Source organism: Periophthalmus magnuspinnatus, chromosome 14, assembly GCF_009829125.3.
Source record: "Periophthalmus magnuspinnatus isolate fPerMag1 chromosome 14, fPerMag1.2.pri, whole genome shotgun sequence".
Taxonomy (NCBI): domain Eukaryota; kingdom Metazoa; phylum Chordata; class Actinopteri; order Gobiiformes; family Gobiidae; genus Periophthalmus; species Periophthalmus magnuspinnatus.
In genome coordinates this window covers 416324-435069 of record NC_047139.1, presented here as the reverse complement: position 1 = coordinate 435069, position 18746 = coordinate 416324, and the positions used below count along the sequence as shown (strand labels likewise).

The 18746-nt window shown below is 49.9% G+C and overlaps 2 protein-coding genes across 2 annotated transcripts in view; both read right to left on the bottom strand.

Annotated features, from left to right (window-relative positions):
* Positions 1–816: 816 nt before the first annotated feature.
* On the bottom strand, positions 817–2457 carry LOC117381516 (cornifelin-like). The gene is made up of 3 exons (XM_033978497.1): positions 2357–2457; positions 1806–1953; positions 817–942 (listed from the first exon to the last, which is right to left on the bottom strand). The coding sequence occupies exons 1-3, from the start codon at positions 2455–2457 to the stop codon at positions 817–819; spliced, it is 375 nt and encodes a 124-aa protein (XP_033834388.1).
* An 8509-nt stretch (positions 2458–10966) lies between these two features.
* The window catches only part of lcp2a (lymphocyte cytosolic protein 2a), an 86874-nt gene continuing 79094 nt past the window's right edge, over positions 10967–18746 (bottom strand). The window contains exons 12-23 of the mRNA XM_033978496.2: positions 17891–17959; positions 17246–17271; positions 16272–16294; positions 15707–15817; positions 15265–15283; positions 15180–15201; positions 15036–15111; positions 13368–13411; positions 13220–13278; positions 12832–12906; positions 11699–11848; positions 10967–11595 (exon numbers count right to left, since the gene is read on the bottom strand). Coding sequence (XP_033834387.1) covers positions 11455–11595; positions 11699–11848; positions 12832–12906; positions 13220–13278; positions 13368–13411; positions 15036–15111; positions 15180–15201; positions 15265–15283; positions 15707–15817; positions 16272–16294; positions 17246–17271; positions 17891–17959 — 815 coding nt within the window. The 3' untranslated portion in view covers positions 10967–11454. The remainder of the gene's footprint in view (positions 11596–11698; positions 11849–12831; positions 12907–13219; positions 13279–13367; positions 13412–15035; positions 15112–15179; positions 15202–15264; positions 15284–15706; positions 15818–16271; positions 16295–17245; positions 17272–17890; positions 17960–18746) is intronic.

Here is an 18746-nt window from a genome sequence, read left to right as displayed (position 1 = left end):
GTGTGATGTCACCAAGTACATGAAACTGCTGATGTCACCGGAGCAGGACACGCCCACTTTTATACACGTTTGACCACAGAGGTGCAAATGTCCGTAAGTTTACATCAGGAGAACACAAAAGCCTCAGGATCCACCTGCTCGTCTCCATGGAGATGTTATTGTTTTCTCTGCCATGTTCCACAGTGTGACTATCTCCACGGAGACGAGCGTGCTACACCCTCAGGCCAAGTTACAGGTCAGATCAGTGGAGAGGCAAGTCTACTTACAGTTAGCGGAACATTGTAGGGAAAGTCATGAAACAAGCACGTGGTGGAAATGTTACACAGTGGAGCTTTAAAGCCTGACAAATGCAGGACACTGGAGTTTTAAAGCTGCTGTCTCCACGTTTATTTGTGTATTTTCACCAGCAGAGGGCAGATGTGAGACTGACTGCCCTTTGACCCCTCGCCTGGCCCCGCCCCCTCGCCTGTGCCCTGTGCTCTTCTTCTGTCAGGTCACATTATCAGTCACATAGAGCGCCTCTAGTGGTGAAAAGTGAGACTGCAGCTGGAGCGGCACCTTTAAGCAAAAGAAACACTAAAGTTCAAACATAACTGAGGTCGTGAGGGTCAGAGGTCACGAGGGTCAGAGGTCACGAGGGTCACTGAGGTCACGAGAGTCAGAGGTCATGAGGTCCCAGGTTACAGACCACATGTGCGGGAGGGCATCTGGAGTAAATGTGTCTGAGCAGGTTGTTCATATCTTGCATTAACACTGAAGTTAAGATTAAAACAAACGCAGCTCATTGGACGAGGCCGTCACAGGAGGCTGATGATGTCACTTCCTCTGCACGATGTCGCCGAGCATGCTGGGTAGCTGTCGGTGCTGGTGCTCCCTGTGGACCTGACAGTAGACGCAGGGACAGCAGAAGGTGGAGAGGAGACAGTCCACACAGAACGATCCCTGAAAAACACACAGGCGCGGGGTCAGGGGTCAGGGGTCAGTCTTATGGTTAAAAAGTCAGTCCTTAAGCAAGACACTTCAGCCACCTTGCCTCGTTTGAATGTGGCGTGTGAGTGTTGGTGGGAGGGGCCTATGCCACAGATTGGCAGCCTCAGTTTTCTCATTCTGTCCCAGGGCAGCTGTGGCAGGACGCCTGTAGGACACTGTGTGAGAGCCTGAGTCTCTCCCTGCATAAAGTGAAGTCAAATAAATGAACAAAGAGATTCAGTAACCTCTGACCCTTTAACCCCTGACCCTGTAACGCTAACTGTGTCCAAGATGTCCACGCGCCAGACGTCCCACAGCATGTCCACACGTGGCCTGAAGACTGACCTTCGACCTCCACATCACAGACCGAGAGAGTCTGACGCCACAGCCTCAGCTCATCGAGAGTACACATGAGTATCATAGCAACCGCAGAGCCAATCAGGAGCCAGGCTGTTGAAGGTCACGCCCCCTTCCTGCCCACACCGCCGGTTTAACAGGGAGAGGGCCCTTAGCAACGCTGTCAATCAAACCTGTTGCTAATGCTAATGCTAACGCTAACAGGAGCGACCTCGGGGACAGAAGGACCTGATTTGTCTGTTATTAATGTTCATATCTTGATTTACAGACACAATAGTGAAATAAAAACCCCAGGATCATGTAGAGGGTTAATACGAACATTTAAGAACAAAACGACAAACAGGAAGTGCGCACGTGATCACTTCCTGTTTGGCGAGTGGCTGTGGTTTTTGTCCTAATTGCTCCTTCAGTTCGCTGTATTTTGTTCAGACTGGACCCGGTCTGGACCCGGTCTGGACCCGGTCTGGACCCGGACTCACCTGGATGCTGTAGCGCTCCCTGGTGGTGGCCCGGAGCGTCATGGCGATGGGGTGGATGACGCTGCACATGTCCAACAGGGGGAGACAGAGACACTGTCCACGAAGCTTCACCGTTTGACACGAGATGCAGAGAAAACACCAACAAGACCTGCAACCTGAGAGAAACAGGACTAAACCAGGACTAAACCAGGACTAAACCAGGACTAAACCAGGACTAGACCAGGACTAGACCAGGACTAAACCAGGACTAGACCAGGACTAGACCAGGACTAGACCAGGACTAAACCAGGACTAGACCAGGACTGAACCAGGACTAAACCAGGACTAGACCAGGTCTAAACCAGGACTAAACCAGGACTAAACCAGGACTAAACCAGGACTAAACCAGGACTAGACCAGGACTAGACCAGGACTAGACCAGGACTAGACCAGGACTAAACCAGGACTAGACCAGGACTAGACCAGGACTAGACCAGGACTAAACCAGGTCTAAACCAGGACTAAACCAGGACTAAACCAGGACTAAACCAGGACTAAACCAGGACTCACACTGGTCTCCGTCGCTGCAGCAGTGGCACAGTCCTGTGGACCACTCTGAGGCGTCTCTCATGAAAACCTCAGACTGAGGCTGAACTGTGACCGAGCGCTTCATCTGGACCAGAGAAGAAGAGTCGAACCCACAACCTCCTGAACCAGGACTGGACCAGGACTAAACCAGGACTAAACCAGGACTGGACCAGGACCAAACCAGGACTAAACCAGGACTAAACCAGGACTAAATCATGATAAATCAAAGTTCTCCTTCGGTCTCACCTGTGCAGATCAGCTCTGCTCTGTGATTGGACAGGAGCCCGGAGGAGCCGCGCTGTGATTGGTCCAGAGTCGTCATGTGACGTGTCTTGGATTTACTTGTTCAACCTGAAACACAAATACTGCACAGCACAACCATCCCAGATATTTGTGTCAGATGCCCTCCCACAGCCCTCCCACCCCCCACATACCTGTGTCAGTAGTAGTAGCAGTAGTAGAAGTAGTAGTAGTAGTAGAAGTAGAAGTAATAGTAGAAGCAGTTCTATCATTGTAGTAAAAGTACTTTGCTGTGTAAACAAACAGAGCTCACGTTCACACTGGATGAAGTACTCAGTGTTGTTACTTCAGTAAAAGTACAGATACTAAGAAAAAATGCTCAAGTAAAAGTATCACATGAAAAAAATGTGCTAAAGTAAAAGTATTAAAGTACCTGTTTAAAAATGTACTTAAAGAGTAAAAAGTAAAAGTATTTCTCACAGATTTTGAGTCTGATAAAACTTCAAATGTGGTGATTTTAATTAAGAAAGAATACCTCCCCTTTAATACCCCGCAGAAGTAAATACCTCCTCTTTAATACCCCGCAGAAGTAAATACCTCCCCTTTAATACCCCGCAGAAGTAAATACCTCCCCTTTAATACCCCGCAGAAGTAAATACCTCCCCTTTAATACCCCGCAGAAGTAAATACCTCCCCTTTAATACCCCGCAGAAGTAAATACCTCCCCTTTAATACCCCGCAGAAGTAAATACCTCCCCTTTAATACCCCGCAGAAGTAAATACCTCCTCTTTAATACCCCGCAGAAGTAAATACCTCCCCTTTAATACCCCGCAGAAGTAAATACCTCCCCTTTAATACCCCGCAGAAGTAAATACCTCCCCTTTAATACCCCGCAGAAGTAAATACCTCCTCTTTAATACCCAGAGGTCTGAGTTTAAATCTTTCACTGTTGCATTAATCCTTTTTATTTACGTTGAAGTTGTTTTTTCCTTTAAAATAAAATTGGTCCATTTCAGGTTCAGTTTTCTGTTTTATTTTAAATATATTTACACAAAACTTCTCTTAATAACAATATAAACATAAATTAAAATAAATAGTAAAAACATTAAATAGTCAAAATAAATAAAAAAGGTGATTTTTTTTCATAAAGTCTGTAAACGTCTGACCTCTGACCCTCAGGTTCAACCACAGACCTGACGCCACAGATTCAGCTCCACATGAAGCTCATGGAGCAGGTGTAGACATGAGTATCATAGCAACCAAAGAGCCAATCAGGAGCCAGGCTGTGGAAGGTCACGCCCCTTCCCGCCCACACCACTGGTTCAACAGAGAGCGGACGCTTAGCAACGCTGTCAATCAAACGTGTCGCTAACGCTAACAGGAGCGACCTATGGATTAAACCAGGCGTGAGGATGGTCCCGGAGTACCTAGCTGGACGTGGAGTACCCAGCTGGACGTGGAGTACCCAGCTGGAGGTGCCTCAGATCCAGAGCATGGAGGAGTCCAGGGGGACGTCTCCGCCGCTGTGCCCTGAAAGCAGAGCCTCACACTGGGCCTGGAGCTGCTCGGCCTCCTGGAGGTCAGGGAGGTGACCGGAGCTCAGGTCCAGGTACGACGGGAAGAACATGGAAGAATCCACGCTCCAGCTCAACGGCATGACGGCACCGGGAGAACCGCCGGGAATCGCGCCTCCAAGCCCCGCCTCCTGGACTGAGAGGAAACACTGGTCTGTGAAGGAGAAGGCGTCTGACGCGCCCGGAGACGACCGTTCAGACGGAGGTGCAGAGAAACACGAGGAGGAGGAGGAGGAGGAGTCATCGAGGTGCAGGTCTGTGGCGGCCACCGGGGGGAGCTGTGGTCTGCGCCGCTTGGGCTCGGGCTCACAGGGAGTGGGCGTGGCCTCGGAGGAAGCGGGGTCATCATCACGGGCGCTGTCGGACTTCCTCTTTCGTTTGCGGCGGAAGTTTCCGTTGTCGAACATTTTCTCACAGTTTGGGTCCAGCGTCCAGTAGTTTCCTTTACCTGCGAGAACGACCAATAAGACGACAGATCAGAAAACACAGCAGCCAATAAGACGACAGATCAGAAAACACAGCAGCCAATAAAAACACAGGGATACAGGCAGACGAGAGGGCATCTGTGCTAAACTGACCGGGCTCGTCGGGGTCGCGTGGAACCTTCTGGAAGCAGTCGTTGAGGGACAGGTTGTGGCGGATGGAGTTCTGCCAGCCCGCCTTCGCTCGGCTGTAGAACGGGAAGCGCTGGCTCACGTACGCGTAGATCTGACTCAGCGTCAGCCTCTGGCCCGGCGCCGACTGGATCGCCATGGCGATGAGGGCGGAGTAAGAGTAGGGCGGGCGCACGTGGCGTAGGACGTCGTGCGGAGCCGCCACGTTGAACCAGGGCCCCACCCCCCACGCCTGATGGTACAGAGGCAGGAGCGACGCCACGTGTGCCCCAGGAACAAAGCTCGAGTCTGGGCAGAAGAACGGCGAGGCTCCTGGAGGGGGGGGGGGGGGGGGGAGGCAGAGGTCAGACCAGAGACGGACACGACATCAGAAACACACTTTAAGATTAGTCTGGAACATCTCCAAGGCTCAGAACGCTCTGCTCCACCTTGTGATGTCATCAAGTGGTAGTTTTCAAGTGAACAGCTCCTTTTACCTTTAGTTCAGTCGAGATAAGAGACAACTCCAGGACTGAAATGATCCAGATGATTCTAGTGAAGGTGGAGTTTAAAAACACAGTGGAGCACTTCCTGTATCACCACATGATGACATCACAAGGTGGAACTGAGTGTTTTCAGTTTGTGACGAGGAAACGACATTAGGACAGAGAACAGAGTGGAGCTTTAACTCCAGTGAAACGCTTCAGTCTCATCGACGCCAAAACATTTTCTAAGGTAGAATTGTCAAAAGTATCGAGAATCAGACACTGATCGATTCTGACACTAGTATCGATACTGACACTAGTATCGATACTAGATCCTCATGTTTCTCAGGTGTCGATAAAAGTCCCACTGACTCGAGTGTTTCTGTTTATACTAATGAGGAGGTGCATCTCCTCCTCTCTCTTCTTTCTCTCCCCCTCTTTCCTCTCTCTCCATCCCTCCTCTCCCTCTCTCTCCTCCTCTCTTCTTTCTTTCCTGTTTTTATCTTCTCTCTCTCCTTTATCTAAACTCTCTTTCCCTCCTCTTCCTCCCTCCTCTCCCACTACTCCTCCCTCTCTTTCCTCCTCCTCTCTCCTCCCCTTTCCATCCCTCCATAACTCCTCTCCCTCTTTCTCCTCCTCTCTTCTCTCTGTCTCTCTCTTCTGCTCTCTCCTCCTCCTCCTCTTCTCTCTGTCCTCTCCTCCTCCTCCTCCTCCTCCTCAGTATAAGACACAGAGTGTTGTGTGTGTTACCTGTGCAGTCTGGAGGGAGACAGGTGAGCTGCTGTGGAGGTGGAGGAGGTGGAGGAGGTGGAGGGGGCGGCGTGGGGCTGTACAGGCTGAAGTCCGAGGCGTCCAGGTCCAGAGAGGGCAACTCGTCCTGGGGCAGAGCGTGAGCGAGCGCCTGGGGAACGGAGCCATAGGAACCAGCAGCCGCCGCCATCTTGGACCTGTAGCAGTCGGCCTCTCCCGCCGCCATCTTGGACCTGTATGTGCCTCACCTGTGCTCACCTGGGCTTTTATACACTCAGAGCCCGCCCCCCGAGGCTCACGATTGTCAGACGGAGCAGGGGATTGGCTGACAGGCACAGACGGGGGCAGACGGGGGCAGGCGGGGGCAGACGGGGGCAGACGGGGGCAGACGGAGCGGCGTTTGCATAAGAGCAGCTCCGTGGGGGTTCGGGGGAGCAGGGAGCGGGAGGAGAGAGGGGAAAGTTTCAGATTTCAAAGTGAACGCAGCGTCAGGACTTCAGAGCCAGTTTGGGAAACGCCGACGCCACATTTACAAAAGAGCTTGTTTTTTTCAGCTAAAATGTTAAAACACATTTCTGATCCTTCATGAGTGTAAAGTTACACTGTGGAACATCTCCATGGAGCCAAACACAGGATGTTTTTATTACATCATCAAAACAAAAAAGGTGCAGTGTGTCACTTTCTGCTGTGTGAGTCCAGGAGACTTCAACATTCTCCATGGAGACAGAGGAGTTTAAAGCCACACTGTGGAATGTGAGAGCCAAAGGAGCAACATCACCATGGCAACAGGCAGGAAAAGGCCATGCCCCAGGCCAAATAAGAGGCTGTGTGGTTGTGTGTGTGTGTCTTGTGTTGTGTGTGTCTTGTGTTGTGTGTCTTGTGTTGCGTGTATTGTGTGTCTTGTGTTGTGCTGTGTGTGTTGTGTCTTGTTGTGTTGTGTTATGTGTCTTGTTGTGTTGTGTTATGTGTCTTGTGTTGTGTGTCTTGTGTTGTGTGTCTTGTGTTGTGTGTGTTGTGTCTTGTGTGTCTTGTGTTGTGTGTTGTGTCTTGTGTTGTGTGTGTTGTGTGTGTGGTTGTGTGTGTTGTGTGTTTTGTCTTGTGTTGTGTGTCTTGTGTTGTGTGTCTTGTGTTGTGTGTCTTGTGTTGTGTGTCTTGTGTTGTGCTGTGTGTGTTGTGTCTTGTGTGTGTTGTGTGTTGTGTTGTGTGTTGTGTCTTGTGTTGTGTGTCTTGTGTTGTGTGTTGTGTCTTGTGTTGTGTGTGTGGTTGTGTGTGTTGTGTGTTTTGTCTTGTGTTGTGTGTGCTGTGTCTTGTGTTGTGTGTCTTGTGTTGCGTGTGTTGTGTGTGTCTTGTGTTGTGTGTGTGTGTGTGTTGTGTGTGTTGTGTGTGTGTTGTGTGTGTGTGTTGTGTGTGCTGTGTGTCTTGTGTTGTGTGTGTGTTGTGTGTGTCTTGTGTGTCTTGTGTTGTGTGTGTGTTGTGTCTTGTGTGTTGTGTGTCTTGTGTGTCTTGTGTTGTGTGTGTGTCTTGTGTGTCTTGTGTTGTGTGTTGTGTGTGTGCTGTGTGTCTTGTGTTGTGTGTGTGTTGTGTGTCTTGTGTTGTGTGTGTGTTGTGTGTCTTGTGTGTGTTGTGTTGTGTGTTGTGTGTGTTGTGTGTCTTGTGTGTGTTGTGTTGTGTGTGTGTTGTGTGTCTTGTGTCGTCTTCTTCTGGTTCAGGGAGTTTGACACAAAACGCTGAGTTTCTTTAAATGTTTGAGCTGCTCTTGTCCGAGGCCCCTCCCCCTCCGACCAAAACACCATGTGACCAACAGCGCAGGTTTCACTGTGCGGCTTTAAACTTGTCTCCAGAGTTTATGCATCTTCAGAAAAGTTCCTCAGTGCAGCTTTAACTTTAGAAGTGTCCCTTGGTTTAACCCTGTGTGTTTCCATGGAAACACAAAGATAAAACCACACTACGGAATATTCTCCTTGGAGAAGCACATCCATGGAGCTTCAGAACACATATGAGTCAGGTTTGTGGAGATGCGAGCTCGTTCACGATGTTCGGGGGGACACGTTTTTAAATGTTTCAGAGCTGTAAATATAATAAATAGAAGTAAAATGTAGTATAATAATCCCATGAGTTTGTGTAAATGTAATAATCCCATGAGTTTGTGTAAATGTAATAATCCCACGAGTTTGTGTAAATGTAATAATCCCACGAGTTTGTGTGTAAATGTAATAATCCCACGAGTTTGTGTGTAAATGTAATAATCCCATGAGTTTGTGTAAATGTAATAATCCCATGAGTTTGTGTAAATGTAATAATCCCATGAGTTTGTGTAAATGTAATAATCCCACGAGTTTGTGTAAATGTAATAATCCCATGAGTTTAAGTCGTTCATATTTATCTGAGGTTTGACCATGAGCTTTAGACTCCACTTAATCTGGTTTTAGTCCAGGTTTAGTCCAGACAATGTCATTAGCCTGTAGTTTACCGTTAGCATGTCGTTAGCATGTCGTTAGCATGTCGTTAGCATGTCGTTAGCATGTGAAAGAGCGCCACACTCCACTGTTTGTCTGTAAACAGCACTCACTTTAATCACATCTGATCAGAACCAGGACTAGACCAGGACTGAACCGGGACTAGATCAGGACTACGACAGGACTAGACCAGGACTACGACAGGTCTAAACCAGGACTACGACAGGTCTAAACCAGGACTACGACGGGTCTAAACCAGGACTACGACAGGACTAGACCAGGACTACGACAGGTCTAAACCAGGACTACGACAGGTCTAAACCAGGACTACGACGGGTCTAAACCAGGACTACGACAGGACTAGACCAGGACTACGACAGGAATAAACCAGGACTACGACAGGACTAGACCAGGACTACGACAGGACTAGACCAGGACTACGACAGGACTAGACCAGGACTACGACAGGACTAGACCAGGACTACGACAGGACTAGACCAGGACTACGACAGGACTAGACCAGGACTACGACAGGACTAGACCAGGACTACGACAGGACTAGACCAGGGTTCTTAAACACATCGTCAACAAACAAAACCTGAGGTCATTAAAATCACAGCCTTTAACTGCACTGACCTCATGGACCTGGACCAACCAGGACCAAACAGGACCAAACAGGACCAAACCGGACCAAACAGGACCAAACCAGGACCAAACCGGACCAAACAGGACCAAACCAGGACCAAACCGGACCAAACAGGACCAAACCAGGACCAAACCGGACCAAACAGGATCAAACCAGGACCAGATCAGTTCTGGTCTGGTCTGGCCCTGACTCAGTCCTGATCTAGTCCTGGTTCAGTCCTGGTCTAGTCCTGGTTCTGATCAGATGTGGTTAAAGTGAGTGCTGTTTACAGACAAACAGTGGAGTGTGGCGCTCTTTCACATGCTAACGACATGCTAACGACATGCTAGGCTACGTCTGAGCTAACGCCAGGATCAGATAAACCGTGTTGTGACAAAGCCTCGCTTTAATGTCGAACCTTCAAAAACACATCCACTATAGATATTTAAAGGAGCATTGTGGAACTTTTCCGCTGTAGCCTGGTGGTCGTAGAGATGTTACTGCTTTGTCCGGAAAGTTCCACACTACAGCATTAAACCTGCATTTATTCAATGACAGGTATTTTTTGTACAATAACACTTGGTCTAGCGGCTTCACCTGCTCGTCTCCATGGAAACACAGGACACTGACTGCGATAGTGTGGAACTTTTCAGGTAAAGTGATAATATCTCCATGGAAACAGATGGGATGGACCTCAATATTGTGAAATATTTCAGATAAAGCGATGGGCAGTACTCAGTGACTTTATGAAGAAATTGCACTTTTCAGCAGCAGATGTTTTACTCCTACTTGAGTAATATTTGTATTGAAGTAAAAGTACTTTTACTCAAGTAAAAGTAAAAATTCAAATCTGTTGTCGGAGTGAAGACGTTTGGCTGCCAAACAGACTGAGGCTTTACACAGACATCTTTAAAGCTGCATATGCTGCATTTTTTCAGTTGTGTTTTTATTCATTTATTTATTCATCTATTTAAAAAGTGACAGAATGGAGCATTACATTCAGAAAAGTCCCTGACGCTCTCGCACAAAAAACACACACACACACAGTGACATCACAACATGGAGCAAACGCGTCCCCACAAGCCGCTTTAAGACCCGACTAAAACTCTCGTGTGTTTTTTTTACTTCCTGGTTGGACTCGACACGTGACACGCACAGGTGATACTGTCACTGTTACCTAGCAACAAGGGCCGGAGAGCGTCTACGGTGCGCACGTTTAGATGATGCTTTGCAGAGACGTCACGCTGGGATTATTCTGCACGTACGTCTATGGTGGAAAGTTCAGCTGTTACCATGACGACACAATGCACGTTAGCAAACAACTGTCAAAAAAGTTTTATGTTGTAAGAAAAAAAATATACAAAATGGATTCAAAGAGCCCAGGAGCCTGTGGTCAGTCCAGGCTCATCACTCACTGCTCCTAAAGGTCACACTGCCCCTGAAGGTCACACTGCTCCTGAAGGTCACACTGCTCCTAAAGGTCACACTGCCCCTGAAGGTCACACTGCCCCTGAAGGTCACACTGCCCCTGAAGGTCACACTGCTCCTGAAGGTCACACTGCCCCTGAAGGTCACACTGCTCCTGAAGGTCACACTGCCCCTGAAGGTCACACTGCCCCTGAAGGTCACACTGCCCCTGAAGGTCACACTGCTCCTGAAGGTCACACTGCCCCTGAAGGTCACACTGCCCCTAAAGGTCACACTGCCCCTGAAGGTCACACTGCTCCTGAAGGTCACACTGCCCCTAAAGGTCACACTGCTCCTAAAGGTCACACTGCCCCTGAAGGTCACACTGCCCCTGAAGGTCACACTGCTCCTAAAGGTCACACTGCTCCTAAAGGTCACACTGCCCCTGAAGGTCACACTGCCCCTGAAGGTCACAATGCCCCTGAAGGTCACACTGCCCCTGAAGGTCACACTGCCCCTAGAGGTCACACTGCCCCTGAAGGTCACACTGCTCCTGAAGGTCACACGTTTACAGTAAAGTAGCTGCAGTGTTTTGCACCGTTTATAATCATGGACGTGAGGATCTGACGAAGCTTAAACATGTTCTGATTCATCTTAAAATCATTATGGACATGAGTCTCAGGTCCAGACCCAGTCCAGGCCTAGACCCAGTCCAGGTCCAGACCCAGTCCAGGTCCAGACCCAGTCCAGGTCCAGACCCAGTCCAGACCAGGTCCATGCAGACTCCTGGTCCCATGGAAGTACATGAAGATCTGGAAGATGAACCAAAGATGTCGTCACACTGGTCTGAAGATGACCGAGTTCAGACCTGGTACTGGTCTAGACCCGGTCCACGTAGGGTCCCAGTTGGTCCTGGTCTAGACCCGGTCCTGGTCTAAACCCAGTCCTGGTCTAGACCCGGTCCACGTAGGGTCCGGCGGGCACAGACAGCAGACACTGGTTCTGTTGACTGGAGCCACGGTTCTTTGAGTCGATGAGGAGCAGCGGAGACTGAGAGAAATGTTCCACAATCTCCCGAACCGACAGGAAGGACTGAAACAGAACAACAGGGTCCTGGGTTAGTCCTGGTCTAGTCCCGGTCCAGTCCCGGTCTAGTCCCGGTCTAGTCCCGGTCCAGTCCCTCTTTAGTCCTGACCTCCTGCACTTTGATGCCGGTCCCCAGGAGGTACTTGCGGTCCTGGTTCTGGATCTGGATGTTGTAGACTTTGTTCTGGTACTGGACCATGAGGGTGTAGGGCTGCACCGCCGACTGACGGGAACTGTCCCGGACTATGAAGGCCCCGTCCTGCAAAAGAACAGACCAGGATCAGGACCAGGACCAGGTTTTCAAATTTAAAAACTGAAACGCACCTGGTTGGGACCACAGACTGTTTATATAAATGGACATAGCTAACCTGCTAACCAGCACAGTACAAACAGGAAGTGATCATGGTGCACTTCCTGCTCCATCGACTCTGGCTCCAGTTCACTTTACATTGAAAAACTCCTCTCCTCTCTCTGTCTCCTCTGTGTCCCCTCTGTCCTCTCTGTGTCCCCTCTGTCCTCTCTGTGTCCCCTCTGTGTCCCCTCTGTCCTCTCTGTGTCCTCTCTGTCCTCTCTCTGTCTCTGCTGCTTCAGACTCATTCTGGTCTTAAATGTTCGTATTAACCCTCTACATGATCCTGGGGTTTTTATTTCACTATTGTGTCTGTAAATCAAGATCTGAACATTAATAACAGACAAATCAGGTCCTTCTGTCCCCGAGGTCGCTCCTGTTAGCGTTAGCAACAGGTTTGATTGACAGCGTTGCTAAGCGCCCACTCCCTGTTAAACCAGTGGTGTGGGCAGGAAGGGGCGTGACCTTCAACAGCCTCGCTCCTGATTGGTTCTTTGGTTGCTATGATACTCGTGGTCATAACTCTGCTCCAGATGAGTCTCTACACCTGCTCTGTCCTCGATGAGCTTCATGTGGAGCTGAAGCTGAAGCTCAGACTGCGTCGCGTCTGTGGGTCTGATGTTCCCAGAGTCACTGAGGTTTGGTGCAGTTTAAAAACAAACTCAAACTTCAAATGTTGAAGGAACGAAACGGAACATTATAGCAACGATTTGCTGAAATTATGGTGATGTTTCAGGGATGTTTCAGTGATGTTTCGGTGATGTTTTGATGATGTTTCAGTGATGTTTTGATGATGTTTCAGTGATGTTTTGGTGCATGTTTCAGTGATGTTTTGGTGATGTTTCAGTGATGTTTTGATGATGTTTCAGTGATGTTTTGGTGATGTTTCGTACCTTCCCGAGTTCTTTGAGCAAGGCCTCAGCTTCAGCTCGAGTCACGTTACCCACGTACCAGAGAGGATCCAAATCCTGAAGCAAACCAGGATTAAACCAGGATTAAACTAAACCAGGACTAAACAACGACTGAAACAGGTCTAAACCAGGACTAGACCAGGACTAGACCAGGACTAGACCAGGACTAGACCAGGACTAGACCAGGACTAGACCAGGACTAAACCAGGACTAAACCAGGTCTAAACCAGGACTAAACCAGGACTGGACCAGGACTAGACCAGGACTAGACCAGGACTGGACCAGGACTAGACCAGGACTGGACCAGGACTAGACCAGGACTAAACCAGGACTGGACCAGGACTAAACCAGGACTGGAGGAGGCTCTGACCTGGGTTGACGATGGGGGAGGGGGTTTGAAAGTGGGTCTCTCTGGAGCAGGAGGTCCGCCTGAAAATTCACAGATAAAAAAAAAAATTCAACAAATAAATTAAGAAACATTTTATTAGAATTAATCAAAAATGAAATGAAACTAAAACCTGAGAAATGTTTTTGAGGAGCCAAAGGGAATCCTGGAGGGAGACTGGAAAAGAAGAGAAGGGTCAACATTTGGAGCAGCAGCGGCTCAAACTATGACATCACAGGTAAAGGGGCGTGTCTGAGTGTGCTCACGAGGTAAAGGGGCGTGTCTGAGTGTGCTCACGAGGTAAAGGGGCGTGTCTGAGTGTGCTCACGAGGTAAAGGGGCGTGTCTGAGTGTGCTCACGAGGTAAAGGGGCGTGTCTGAGTGTGCTCACGGGATAAAGGGGCGTGTCTGAGTGTGCTGACGGGGTAAAGGGGCGTGTCTGAGTGTGATCACACGCAAAAGGGGCGTGTCTGAGTGTGCACTTGTGGTAAAGGGGCGTGTCTGAGTGTGCTCACGTGGTAAAGGGGCGTGTCTGAGTGTGCTCACGGGGTAAAGGGGCGTGTCTGAGTGTGATCACACGCAAAAGGGGCGTGTCTGAGTGTGCACATGTGGTAAAGGGGCGTGTCTGAGTGTGCTCACGGGGTAAAGGGGCGTGTCTGAGTGTGCTCACGTGGTAAAGGGGCGTGTCTGAGTGTGCTCACGAGGTAAAGGGGCGTGTCTGAGTGTGATCACACGTAAAAGGGGCGTGTCTGAGTGTGCTCACGGGGTAAAGGGGCGTGTCTGAGTGTGCTCACGGGGTAAAGGGGCGTGTCTGAGTGTGCACTTGTGGTAAAGGGGCGTGTCTGAGTGTGCTCACGTGGTAAAGGGGCGTGTCTGAGTGTGCTCACGGGGTAAAGGGGCGTGTCTGAGTGTGATCACACGCAAAAGGGGCGTGTCTGAGTGTGCACATGTGGTAAAGGGGCGTGTCTGAGTGTGCTCACGGGGTAAAGGGGCGTGTCTGAGTGTGCTCACGTGGTAAAGGGGCGTGTCTGAGTGTGCTCACGAGGTAAAGGGGCGTGTCTGAGTGTGATCACACGTAAAAGGGGCGTGTCTGAGTGTGCTCACGGGGTAAAGGGGCGTGTCTGAGTGTGCTCACGGGGTAAAGGGGCGTGTCTGAGTGTGCTCACGGGGTAAAGGGGCGTGTCTGAGTGTGCTCACGGGGTAAAGGGGCGTGTCTGAGTGTGCTCACGGGGTAAAGGGGCGTGTCTGAGTGTGCTCACGTGGTAAAGGGGCGTGTCTGAGTGTGCTCACGGGGTAAAGGGGCGTGTCTGAGTGTGATCACACGCAAAAGGGGCGTGTCTGAGTGTGCACATGTGGTAAAGGGGCGTGTCTGAGTGTGCTCACGGGGTAAAGGGGCGTGTCTGAGTGTGCTCACGTGGTAAAGGGGCGTGTCTGAGTGTGCTCACGAGGTAAAGGGGCGTGTCTGAGTGTGCTCACGGGGTAAAGGGGCGTGTCTGAGCGTGCTCACGTGGTAAAGGGGCGTGTCTGAGTGTGCTCACGGGGTAAAGGGGCGTGTCTGAGTGTGCTCACGAGGTAAAGGGGCGTGTCTGAGTGTGATCACACGTAAAAGGGGCGTGTCTGAGTGTGCTCACGGGGTAAAGGGGCGTGTCTGAGTGTGATTACGGGGTAAAGGGGCGTGTCTAGACTGAATCGAGATGAAACCAGGACTAAACTAGACTTAAACCAAGATCAAATAAGGACTAGACCAGGACTGAACCCTGACCCCTGCCCTCCATGCGTTTTCCCAAAGAGTGACCTCTGACCTGTCTGTGTGGCGAGCTGGAGGGAGCCCAGGACGCCCGCTCTTATTTTGAAGGGGAAAAGTGTTTCGTTTAAGATCTACAAAATAAAAGCAGAGTAAAGTTTCAGGGGTGATGTGAAACGGTTCAGTCGGCTCGTCGGCTCACCTTCGTTTGGAAGCGGCTGCTGCTGAAAAAAGAAACAGAAATAAGAAACGTGGACTTTTGTGTCAGAAAATGATCAAGACTTTACCTCCCGTCGAACTTCAAATCTGAAAAGAACAAAAACACAAAAGAATTAAACAACAAAATAAGATCCAACATTTAAGATAATATTCAAACCAGAACTAAACCGGGACTAAACCAGGACTGAACCAGGACTAAACCAGGACTAAACCAGGACTAAACCAGGTCTAAACCAGGACTAAACCAGGACTAAACCAGGACTAAAAAAGGACTGAACCAGGACTAAACCAGGACTAAACCAGGTCTAAACCAGGTCTAAACCAGGACTAAACCGGGACTAAACCGGGACTAAACCAGGTCTAAACCAGGACTGAACCAGGACTAAACCAGGACTGAACCGGGACTAAACCAGGACTAAACCGGGACTAAACCAGGTCTAAACCAGGACTGAACCAGGACTAAACCAGGACTGAACCAGGACTGAACCCGGTCTGGTTCTGGACCTGTACCTTTGGGGCGGGGCTCGGGCTCCTGAGTTGCTCCGGCTCACAGAGGTTTGTGTCGGGGACAGACCCGAGGGTTTAGTCCAGGACTGGGCCTCAGGAGGGTCCTGGGTCCGACTGTAGACCAGAGACCAGAGTTAGACCAGAGTTAGACCAGAGTTAGACCAGACTTAGACCAGAGACCAGAGTTAGACCAGAGTTAGACCAGAGTTAGACCAGAGTTAGACCAGAGTTAGACCAGAGTTAGACCAGACTTAGACCAGAGACCAGAGTTAGACCAGAGTTAGACCAGAGTTAGACCAGAGTTAGACCAGAGTTAGACCAGAGGTTAGACCAGAGACCAGAGTTAGACCAGAGTTAGACCAGAGTTAGACCAGAGACCAGAGTGAGACCAGAGTGAGACCAGAGTGAGACCAGAGACCAGAGTGAGACCAGAGACCAGAGTGAGACCAGAGTGAGACCAGAGACCAGAGTGAGACCAGAAGTAGACCAGACTTAGACCAGAGTTAGACCAGAGTTAGACCAGAGTGAGACCAGAGTTCAGGTGGAGCTCAGTGTGTGACTCTTTTACCTCCAGGTCTGCGGTGGCAGAGGCTGAAAAACAAATACATCAACTTAAAATAGTTTAGAGACACAGGGAGGGCATCTGACACACAGGGAGGGCATCTGACACACAGGGAGGGCATCTGACACACGGGGAGGGCATCTGACACACGGGGAGGGCATCTGACACACAGGGAGGGCATCTGACACACGGGGAGGGCATCTGACACACGGGGAGGGCATCTGACACACAGGGAGGGCATCTGACACACGGGGAGCTGGGGTATTAAAGAGGAGGTATTCTTCATGTTTTTGTTTATTTATGGAGGATTGTCGTGTGGAGCACGGGTGACATGGGCTTGTGGGCGGAGCCTCGTACATGGGGGACGTGGGCTTGTGGGCGGAGCCTCGTACATGGGTGACGTGGGCTTGTGGGCGGAGCCTCGTACATGGGTGACGTGGGCTTGTGGGCGGAGCCTCGTACATGGGTGACGTGGGCTTGTAGGCGGGGCCTCGTACATGGGTGACATGGGCTTGTGGGCGGAGCCTCGTACATGGGGGACGTGGGCTTGTGGGCGGAGCCTCGTACATGGGTGACGTGGGCTTGTGGGCGGAGCCTCGTACATGGGTGACGTGGGCTTGTAGGCGGGGCCTCGTACATGGGTGACGTGGGCTTCTGGGCGGGGCCTCGTACATGGGTGACGTGGGCTTCTGGGCGGGGCCTCGTACATGGGTGACGTGGGCTTGTGGGCGGGGCCTCGTACATGGGTGACATGGGCTTGTGGGCGGGGCCTCGTACAGACTCGTACTGCTAACTGTACAGAGGGTTTGAATAGGGCCTGGGACAGATCTCTAGATGACTCAGACGTGTAAATCCTCCGCAGACGTGTTTTTGACGAGGACACGGCGTCAGGACATGGGACAGAGCTCAAAACCTCCCTGACCTCCACATATGACCATAAAGTGTCCTGCCCAACGGCACAGAAACAGCAGGGACCTCACCTTTTCCACCGTGTTTCTGGACGCTCCTGAAACGAGAACAAGAGCGACGACGTGAATCTGACACAAAAACAACTTTACTGCTTTTACTTTTATTTTCTGTGGCTAAAAACAGATGAAAGAACAAAAGAAATGTAAAAAAAAAATAAAAAAATGGAGGTGTGTTTAACGGCGCCTCAGCTCATTTTTATGATTTAAAACACGTGAAAAAATGTAAAGTTCCTCCTCACTGACGTTATGCATCAGAACATCCTAATGACTCACCAGGATGAGTTCATAAGCTCTTTACACGACGCTCACAGACCAGGGCGGAGTTTAGTCGCCGCGGTAAAGCTGATAACTACTAGCATGCTAAGGAGCACATCCTGTTTCTCCAGCAGTAACATTCCGTAGAAACAGATCCTACTTGATACTGAAGCCGGTATCGAAATTAGACACTCATTTGAGCCGATATGTCGATACTAAAAAAGCCCCACACACTGTAAATATGAATGAAAAAAGTTACACATTACACCTTTAAGCTTAGATGTGAGCTCGACGCACAGACACGAACACACCTGATGACATCACGAGGTGGGGCAGAGTGTTTTGAGGTGAAAATGTGTGTGTAGTTCTCAAACGTGCCAGCAGGAGGCGCACAGGTCTCACCTCGGATCGGAGAAGAACTGGAACCAGCGTCTCGCCCGGGTTTATTCACCCTGCAGACGGGAGGAGGCACTGGAAAAGAGACCTGGTTTAGACCTGGTTTAGACCTGGTTCAGTCCTGGTTTAGTCCTGGTTTAGTCCTACTTTAGTCCTACTTTAGTCCTACTTTAGTCCTATTTTAGTCCTGGTTTAGTCCTGGTTCAGTCCTGGTTCAGTCCTGGTTTAGTCCTACTTTAGTCCTGTTTTAGTCCTGGTTTAGTCCTGGTTTAGTCCTGGTTCAGTCCTGGTTCAGTCCTGGTTTAGTCCTGGTTTAGTCCTGGTTTAGTCCTGGTTCAGTCCTGGTTTAGACCTGGTTTAGTCCTGGTTTAGTCCTGGTTTAGTCCTGGTTTAGTCCTGGTTTAGTCTTGGTTCAGTCCTGGTTTAGTCCTGGTTTAGTCCTGGTTTAGTCCTGGTTTAGTCTTGGTTCAGTCCTGTTTTAGTCCTGGTTTAGTCCTGGTTTAGTCCAGGTTTAGTGCTGGTTCAGTCCTGGTTTAGTCTTGGTTCAGTCCTGGTTCAGTCCTGGTTTAGTCCTGGTTCAGTCCTGGTTCAGTCTTGGTTTAGTCCTGGTTTAGTCCTGGTTTAGTCTTGGTTCAGTCCTGGTTCAGTCCTGGTTTAGACCTGGTTTAGTCCTGGTTTAGTCCTGGTTTAGTCCTGGTTTAGTCCTGGTTTAGTCTTGGTTTAGTCCTGGTTCAGTCCTGGTTTAGACCTGGTTTAGTCCTGGTTTAGTCCTGGTTTAGTCCTGGTTTAGTCCTGGTTTAGTCTTGGTTCAGTCCTGGTTTAGTCCTGGTTTAGTGCTGGTTCAGTCCTGGTTTAGTCCTGG